We start from the raw sequence: 10,197 nt of genomic DNA, 5'->3' as shown, positions 1-10,197 counted from the left end.
CCTACACCCATGTGACTTCTCTATCTCCTCCCTCTCTCTCTCTCTCTCTCTTTCTCTCTCTCTCTCTCCCGACCCCTATCTTCCCTTTGCTACGTCTCCATCCTTCTCAAAGAGTTACTGCTTTGATAGACACTTAGGATGTTCATGAGAAACCAAAAATAAAAATGATAAACCTCATAAACTAAAATTAACAATCTGAAAAAAAATCTAAAGAGAAAACTACCAGGTTTTCAGTCTTTTTCTTTAGGCCAGACAGATTTGTCCTTACTCTTGAACGCAAATTTCACAATCTTATCTGTCAGAGAAGTTGGGATACTCATTATTCTGCATGTGCTTTTTTTGACACTGAAAAGGCAAATGTTTAATCTGCTGTGGTAATATGTGTTTCATTATATTCTTAAAAGGCACTGAGGTGAGATCTTAGTGCCAGAAATGGGAAAACTTGGAGAATAAGTGATTTTCCTTCTTGCTACCAAGAGAAAAATACTATCATTGCAAACACGTTTTTCCCCCTCTTTTCCTGACCCGATGAAACCTTTGTTCCCAATCATGTTAAAGAAAAAAGAAGCCAAAGATGCTTTAAAAACATACATTTAGAAATACTCACAGGGAGTTCCTATTGAAGCTGGTGCTCCTGGAGCTCCACAAGGAGTTTTTGCTCAGATCCTGAGTGGAAGGGAAAGGTCATTGCACATTCACCCAGCATTCTCCTACCCCAAGCTTCTGGTAATACATTTGCAATACACATGCCTTGGAGGGCATAGTTCTTTACCCAACCCCCCATTCTCTAGCTCAATACTTCCCTTTTACTGGATGCACTAAATTCAAGTTAGAAAGATGCATAATGTTAGCACAATATCTGAATAACTCAATGTGTTGACTGACTTAAGCAGAATGAAATTATTTTTGTGGGGACATCGTAGAGAGAATGTAATGTATTAAAGGTTTTCACAGAAATGAGAGTGAATAGTCAATGACGTGGAAGAAGGAACGAAGGTTAAAGTTGACAAGAAACGTCAATCATTACATCATTATGACTTCTATCAGGATATTATTGTTTCGGTTGATGATTATTTAGAATAACATTACCTTGAACTTATCATTCTATTTTCTACTTAGATTCATCTATTACTTCTTGAAACCTGGTACGCTCCAGGCATTACTCTAGGTGTTTCCACTGGTGTTATTTTTGTTATCCACTGCCAATAATCTCGTAAGAATGGCATTAGCCCCATTTTAGAGACATAGCTAACAGAGCTCAGAGGTTAATTAATATACGTAGCTCTGAAACCCAGGAAGTAGCAAAGTAGGATTTGATATGGCAGACATGTTCTTGCCTCCAATCACCTACCTCCAAGCAGTCTTACATTTTGTTTTCAAAACCTTCTACAAATTACATTCATGAGCTCATTAGCATACATTCCTACAGGTATTGTGGATACGGTTCCCAAGTTCATAGAAATAACATGCAAACCAAGAGCAAAATTAGATTTCTTGCATTAGTCTAACGAGATCACACTTCCCACATGGTGGATGGTAGTAAAACAGAAACATATCTGCAGATGTGAGAAACACAAGACCACAATCAGAGAACCTCAGTGTTGGAGAAAGACAAAGGGCCCTTTACCCCTCAACGCCCAAATCCCCCCCCGCCCGCCCTGCCCCAACACATCTGCAAAAATGTTTGCTCAGCCTGGTTGACTAACCACACTCAGTAAGGAACTTACTGCTTCCAGAAATAAACTATTCCATCCTTAGAAAGCTCCAATTGCTAAAAATTCCTCCTCAGAGTGGGCTGAAATCTGCCTCCCGGTACCTTCTATATGTTGACTCTAGCTCCACCTTTTAAAGCGTATTGAAAATACCTTATTTTTCTTCCACGTGGCAACATTCGTGTATTTCGAAACAATTACAAAAATTCCTGAATTATTTATCTTTCATGTTAAAAACGCCCAGGATAAATTACTGGATGGACAGATATATTGAATGGAGAAGAAGGAAAGAATGGCAGGCGTTGGGGGCAGAGTGAACAACCTGAGCATATATTCAAAGCAAAGATTTAAATGTAATACCAATAAAAAGAGGAAGCCAATTATGGGGCATAAAGGTAAAACAGACACAGTCAAGGAGTTAGAGAGCGTGTGCACACATTTTTTTAAATATCAAGTAAGATGTTTTTACCTCTTGAGACTGCTTTAGATAATCACTGACTTGTACAGCATGCCGTTCAATTTCTTTAGTTTTCATTTTCTGATATATAGGGGGTTCTAGACCTTGTTAAAAGGAAGAAAAAAAATAGAGAATACATCAAAATGTGTTACATTCAAATTACATCCCTAAATAGAAAGATCTGAACATAGTACGTTCATCTAAATTTGAGCATGTTTTTTTTTTCTCTATTTAGCAAGTGTTACCAAGATTCTTTTGTCCCTTTTTTCTCAAATGGTTGAAAGCTATATATTCTACAGTATTTCTATTTGTCAGTAGTTTCTTTTACATTTATAATAATGTATGCTCTCTATCAAAGTCAAGAATTAAATGATCCATGACTTGTCCTCCTGCAAAATAAAACCTTTAGCAATTTTTTTTAAAACTCACCTTCTCCTGTACCCTATTGTCCATGCTTTATTTAAAACACATGGAATTTTCATTCCAAATTGTTAGGAATCCTTCCTTAACAACTGCATCAAGCATCATAGTAGGCTACTTAAAAAAATAAAATAAAACAAAAACAAAAGATAGAAAAGAATGCCAGCAGATAGGTTTAATTATCATCTCTCTCTTAAAAACACATTACAAGGATCATTATTGTCATTATGTTTTACACTGATACCTGCAGAGTCACTGGCATATAGTAGGTATCCAATAATAATTTAATTATTGGATTGGATTAATTCTGAGAATAATGCTTGGGAGTCCCTCGCTAAATGTAGGAGAAAACAGTTGTAATTTTCTCCCCTAATGATTTTATGCTGAAAATACACACACACACACACACACACACACACACACACACACATATACACACACACACAAACACACACACACACACACACAAAGTGCAAAAAACCCATTGGAAAAAAATCATAAAATGTCATACGTGATATTTTTGTAATAGCATAAAATTATGATCAATATGGTTTCAATGTATTAAAATACATTAAAATTAAAATACCTATAGGAAAAGTTAAAAATAGACTTTTCATTTTCATAGCTAAATTCCTCAGAACTTTTCTTTTTGTATTTGACGAGAGCTTGTATTTAAAGAGAGCTGACAGGGTATCACCCAACCCTCAAATTTTTTTTTAATTCTTTTTCTTTTTTTTAAAAAAAAATTTTTTTTTAACGTTTATTTATTTTTGAGACAGAGAGAGACAGAGCATGAACAGGGGAGGGGCAGAGAGAGAGGGAGACACAGAATCTGAAACAGGCTCCGGGCTCTGAGCGGTCAGCACAGAGCCCGACGCGGGGCTCGAACTCACGGGCCGCGAGATCATGACCTGAGCCGAAGTCGGACGCTCAACCGACCAAGCCACCCAGGCGCCCCTTAATTCTTTTTCAATTAATGCTTAACACGGACACATTTCAAAAAAACAAAAAAAAACAAAAAAAAAAAGAAAAGATTCTTAATTCAGATTAACCAAATCTCAGTAAATGTCAGATTAACTAGACACACGGACTCAGCCTATTTCCCTACATCTTGTCTTCCTTTCTGATCACTGGACTCGAGATTCTTTTCCAGAACCCTCCTGCTACCTGCATCTTTCTCTAGTTGAAATTCAATGGAAATAACTTAAATAACTTGGGGAGGGGAGTCAGTGGAATGGGTGGGGGCGGGGGGTCATCCCAAGGTTCAGACTTCCGGCTGTAATAAAAGTAAGCCCTGGCGAGGTAGTATGTAGTGTGGTGACTGTAGTTAACAACACTGTATTGTGTATTTGAAAGTTGCTGAGAGAAGAGATCTTAAAAAGTTCTCATTACAAGGAAAACAAGTGTAACTAGGTCAAGTGATGAATGTTAATTCAACTTGTTGTAGTAAACATTTCACAATATATATGTATGCCAAATCATTACATTGTACACATAAAACTAATACAATGTTACATAGGTCAATTACATCTCAATGAAAAAAGAACTTGAATAATTTAAGAAAGATATATAATAATTTAAATATCGGTTAGACTATTTATAAAAAGTATAATATATAATAAATATAAAATATTTTATTTTGCATACTACATATATAATATCAAATAAGATATATATATATATTTTTTGAGTCATATCTGTAGATGAAGGGAGTTCTGAATAATTTCTAATATCTCTTTCAGCTGGAGTCCACTTGATTCTCAGTGAGTTAGTAGACAATTGAGTATTTTAAAATATAAACCAAGGTTTCTCATCCACCAGTATTTGGGGCTGGATGATTCCTTGTCAGGAGCAGAGAGACTGTCCCATGCGTTGTAGGATTTTTAGCAGCCTCCCTGGCCTCTACCCACCAGATGTCAAGAGTACCTGCACCTTCCTTACCGGTGACAACCAAAAATATCCTTAGACATTGTCAAATGTCCCAGGGAAGAGAGGTCGGAGGCATAGAAAATAGCCCCATGGTTGAAAACAACTAACCATAGGACAAAGCAAGGTTTTTAAAGAAGCATAATAACAAAGATTTCAAGACAGTATCTATTTGTACCTTAAGTTTAGTCTTTCAAGTAATTCTAAATCTGTATGAGTCCTGGGTCACATAGTTCCTTCTGTTTAAAAATTAGTAAAAGGGAGGGTGAGGAAGATGGTAGCAGAGTAGGAGGACCCCAGGCTCGCCTCGTCCCACGGCCACAACTAGATAACTACCGAATCACCCTAAATACCCCAGAAATTGACCCGAAGATCATCGGAACAAACTCCATAACTAAAGGTACAGAAGACGCCACATCAAAGAAGATATTTGCACACCCATGTTCATAACAGCATTATTCACAGTAGCTAAGAGGTGGGAACAACCCACGTGTCCATTGATGGACGAACGGATAAACAAAATACGGGTGACAACCGCATTTCATCTTGCCATGGTAGCCATGGAGGTGCCCCACAGAGATCTTGGGAGCCCTGTGTTGAACATGACCGAGCTACAACATGGTGGAACCCGGGTCCCTGCATCCCTACACGGAGGGCTGCCTGTCAAACATTAGCACCGGGCTTTGCTTAGAAAAGAATAAACCTCAAATGTGTGAAAGAATTAATAAGGGTCTCTTATTGTGTAATGCAGGACGTTCCAAGTTCTGATCATTGCTACCAATTCTGTTCATAATCTGCCCTCATTTTACCTGTCCAGCCTTATTTCACATTCTCTGCCTGCCTCATAGTTTTCATTTGTAGCCTGTTGATTCATCTTTTCTCCTCTGCAAACACCATTAAGAGACACTTGCCCATGGATTAAATGCTGTATGACAGCAGTAATAATGAGTCATCCCACTGAGTTCTGTGCAAGGGTCCGTATCAACCTCTCATGAACCTGAAGAATTTATAACATTAGACAACCCCCCACTCCATACAGCAGACTGAAGTACAGTCTCTGAGCCAGGTTTAACAGCTCTGAGTATGAGACTATCTACTCCTTAATTTTTCTTTCCTGGATCGCAACAACTATTCCATTAAATGAATGGAAATTTTGTCCTTTTCATCAAAGTTAAAAATCGAAAAGAGCTATTCTCCTCAATGGGTGTCGCCACCCTCTCATTCTCTCATCTCCACTTAGAAGAACATTAGGGACCACCACTGGTCTGCGGGTAGTGTGAGGAAACTCCTACTAGAGTCAAGACTGTTACATACTTATCTGACTATATTTGGACACCGTAAGCCAGTTCTTGCTGCACTCCTCTTCTTCTGAGATGTTACTTTCTCCTGGCTCAGAATTCAACTGGTCGTTTGGGGAGCAGGTATCAACCATTATGACCTGGAGGGAAAGACACTTGTTGGACCATAGTGACATTAATCTGAAAACATTTTGAGCCATTAATGTGACTCAGAGAGGGACTATGGTGAGCAGCAGTGGTTGTTAACATTGGCTTCACATTTTAGAATCACCTGGAAATCTTTGAAAACTCCTATCAGCCATGCAGGCAGGACATAAGCACCCATGTAATTACTATATGTGGCCATACAGAGAACTGGGGGGGGCGGGGGGGGGAGGGGAGGGCAGCAGTTGTCAAACTTGAGTGTAAATCAGAATCACTCAAGCCTATGCTAAACCACAGATCACCGGGTCCTACCTCCAAGATCTGTGACGCAGTAGGTCTAGAGGGAGAAAGAATTTGAATGTCTGATAAGTTTCCAGGTAATGCTAATACTGCTCATAGGAGACCACAATTTGAGAGCCACTGGCACAGAGCAAAAAAATAATAAATAAAATAAAATAATAAAATAAAATAAGGCTTGGATCTAAAAAGAGCTTGTGTTGGAACACTAGATTTGTCACTTAGCAGTTTTGTGAACCTGAAGGGTGCCTGGCTGGCTCAGTCAGTAGAGAGTCCATTACAAGAACTTGGACAAATGTCTGTGAGTCCCATTCCCTTTGTCATTAAAATAACAGGTAGCCAAGAGGCGCCTGGGTGGCTCAGTCGGTTAAGCATCTGACTTCGGCTCAGGTCATGATCTGATGGTTCATGGTTTCGAGCCCCACATCAGGCTCTGTGCTGACAGCTCAGAACCTGGAGCCTGCTTCAGTTTCTATGTCTCCCTCTCTCTCTGCCCCTCCCCTGCTCATGCTCTGTCTCATTCTCTCTCTCCCTCTCCCTCTCTCTCTCTCTGTCAAAAATAAATAAAACATTTAAAATAAATTTTAAAAAAATAACAGGTAGCCAACAATAGTGGCTGCCTTATGTACTAACCAGAGACAGAGAAGAAATGAGGTATATTGACAAAATACAAAGAAATAAACAAATGCAAGTTATTAGTACCTGAGCCCAGTTGCAATTTCTAGTTAAATTCTGGTCATTTTAATCATTGCAAAAAATAAATCTACCAAATTCATATTTCATAAGATTCCAGCAACTCATAGCATTTTCCCTGAAAGAAGAGTCATCTTTACCAAGCTAAGTCTCTTCCTGCAAAAGGTAATTTTACATAATTGTCTTTACACTTATCTCTTTGCTTTAGCTTCTCATTCTAAAAAGAGCTGAGGTGCTTTTAAAAATGCATCCAGGTTATTATACGGAAAAATGAGGCAGAACATTAAGATCAGGAAAGGTGAAGTCCTATGGAATGCTAACTCAAAAGTAAGACTTCCTAATAATAAAAAGATTCACTAATAAAATGTGAAAATGTGAACATAACATATTGGAATTTGTGGGATATAGTTAAAACAATGGTTAAAGGGGATTTTATACCACTAAGTACCTGTATTAAAAGACAGTCTCAAATCAATGACCAAAGCTTCTTTCTTAACAAACTAGGGGGGGGGGGGGGAAGAAAAAGCAAATTACACCCAAAGTAAACAGAACAAAAAAAATAATAAAGAGCAGAAATCAATGGAATAGTAGTCAGAGACAATCAATGAAAACAAGAACTGGTTCTTTGAAAAGATCAATAAAGCAGATAAACCAGTAGCCAGACTGATCATGAAATGAGAAGAGAAAAACACAAATTTCAAATATGACAAATGAGAGAAGCGATGTCACTACGGACCTCCTAGACAATAAAGGGATAATAAAAGAATATTATAATACTATAATGCCAATAAATTCAACAACTTAGATGAAATGGACAAATTCCTTGAAAGAGACAAACAAATAAAGCAAACTCCAGATGAATCAGATAGCCTGAATAGCCCTCTATTACAGAAATTGAATTTGTAGCTAAAATCTTTCCCACAAAGATGGTTTCATTGGTTAATTCTACCAAATAATAAAAGTTGAAATAGTATCAACTCTATACAAACTCACCTAGAAAACTGAAGAGAGAATACTTCCCAACTCAGTCAGTAAGCCCAGCATCACCCTGATACCAAAACCAAAGACATTACAAGAAAAGAGACCTAGAGACAAATATTCTTCAAGAACACAGATGCAAGAAAATCTTATTAAGATTTTAGCAAAATATAGCATACAAAAAAGATAATACATCATGATCAAGCAGGGTTCATCGCAGCCAGGTTGATTTAATATTCTAAATAGCAATTCTATGTTATAAAACTAATCAATACAATTAATTATATTAACATAATAAGAAGGAAAAACCATCTGTTTAAATAAATAGGTGCAGAAAAAGCACTTGACAAACGCTGAGATCTACTAACATAAAAATTCTCAGAAAACAAGGTGCAGAAGGGAATTCTTTAACTTGATAAAGGGCATCTACATAAAAAGCTACAGCTAACACTGTATGTACTAATAAAAGCCAAATGTTTTCCCCCTAAGAGCAGAGACAAGGAATGGACTCTGCTTTTACCACTTTTATTCAGTCTATAACTAGAGATTCTAGCCAGTGTAATAAGGCACGAAAAATAAATAAAACACATCCTGATTTGAAAGAAAAGTAAAACAATCTTCATTTGTACGTAACGTGATCATTTATATAGAAAAGTCTGCAGAAGCAACAAATCTACTCAAATTAATAAGCTTAGCAAGATTGTAAGATAAAATAAATATTTTAAAAGTATATTTGTATATACCACCACCAAATAATCAGAAATTATTTTTTTATAATTTCATTAATAATAAAGTAAAAAATATTAAGTACTTATGGATACATTTTTTAAGATATGTGCAAGAACTGTACACCCAAAACTACAAAATGCTGCCGAGAGAGATTAAGGAATATCTAAATAAATAGACATATCATGCTCATAGATCAGAAAAGTCATTACTGTTAAGATGCCAATTCTCCCCAAGATGATTCACAGAAATTCTACTCACCCCAACAAGTTTCTCTGTAAAAATTGTCAAGCTGATTCTAAGTATATGTGGAAATACAAAGAAACTAGAATAGCCAACAAACAAACAAACAAAACCTTTGAAAAGGAAGAAAAACTTCAGCAGACCTATACTATGTGATTTCAATATTTAATATAAAATTATAGTATTCAATATACTGTAATTTTATCATAAAGATAGACATATAGGTAAATGGAACAGAATATATCCAGAAATAGATCTACACATATTATGAACACACATGGCCAATTAATTTTTGACAAAGGTGCCAAGGCAACCCAATAGGAAAAATATAATCTTTTTACCGGAAAATACTAGAAAAAATTGATATTCGTATTCAAGGAAGGAAGGGAAGAAAGAAGAGACAAAGAAAGAAAGGGGGGGAGAAAAAAGAAAAAAGGGAGGAACCTCAATCCTAACCTATCACCATATACAAAAATTAACTCAAAGTGGGCTAGAACTTAATATAAGAGCAAAAACTATGAAACTTCTAGAAGAAAACATGAGAGAAAATCTTAGTGATCTTGGGTTTTGCAAATTTTCTTAAACATGATGCAAAAAGTATAGACTGAAAAAAACAAGCAAGAGACTTCATTAAAATAAAAAATGTATGCACTTCAAAGTACATTTATGAAAAAGCAAAAGGCAAGCCACCAAGAGAAAATATTTATAAAACATATATCCAACAAGGGGCTTATATCTAGAAAAAAACTCTGACAACTTAATAATAAGACAACCCAATTTTTTTTCAGTGAACTCTACGCCCAAGGTGGGGCTTGAACTCATGACCCCCCAAGATCAAGAGTTGCATGCTCTACTGACTGAGCCAGCCAGGTGCCCCTCAACAATCCAATTTTTTAAGTAGCATATTTAAACAGACAGGTGACCAAAAAAGACATATGGATGTCAAATAAGCATGTGGAAAGATACTTTGCGGCACTAGTCGCCACAGAAATGCAAATGAAATCACTGTGAGATACCATTACACAGCCACCACGACGGCTAAAATTAAAAAGACGGAGCATACTAAGGATTGGTGAGAATGTGCCCCACCGAAACACTCATAAACTACTCCTCAGAAACTGGTGGGAATGTAAAATGGCACAGCCACTTGGAAAAGCAGTTTGGAAGTTTCTTCTAAAATTAAACAAATACTCACCATATGACTCTGACATTCCACTCCTAAATATTTACCAAAGAGAAACTGAGACATATGTCCACACAAAGACTTGTGCACAAATGTTCATAACAGCTTTGTTTGGAATAG

General features: G+C 36.8%; 1 protein-coding gene across 1 annotated transcript in view; it reads right to left on the bottom strand.

The window, feature by feature from the left end:
* Nucleotides 1–47: 47 nt before the first annotated feature.
* The window catches only part of LOC125916978 (transient receptor potential cation channel subfamily M member 6-like), a 68,804-nt gene continuing 58,654 nt past the window's right edge, over nt 48–10,197 (bottom strand). The window contains exons 19-21 of the mRNA XM_049623240.1: nt 5,830–5,953; nt 2,182–2,273; nt 48–666 (exon numbers count right to left, since the gene is read on the bottom strand). Coding sequence (XP_049479197.1) covers nt 604–666; nt 2,182–2,273; nt 5,830–5,953 — 279 coding nt within the window. The 3' untranslated portion in view covers nt 48–603. The remainder of the gene's footprint in view (nt 667–2,181; nt 2,274–5,829; nt 5,954–10,197) is intronic.

Source organism: Panthera uncia, unplaced genomic scaffold (genome assembly GCF_023721935.1).
Source record: "Panthera uncia isolate 11264 unplaced genomic scaffold, Puncia_PCG_1.0 HiC_scaffold_1371, whole genome shotgun sequence".
NCBI classification, from domain to species: Eukaryota; Metazoa; Chordata; class Mammalia; order Carnivora; family Felidae; genus Panthera; species Panthera uncia.
This window is presented reverse-complemented; position numbering and strand designations above follow the sequence as displayed.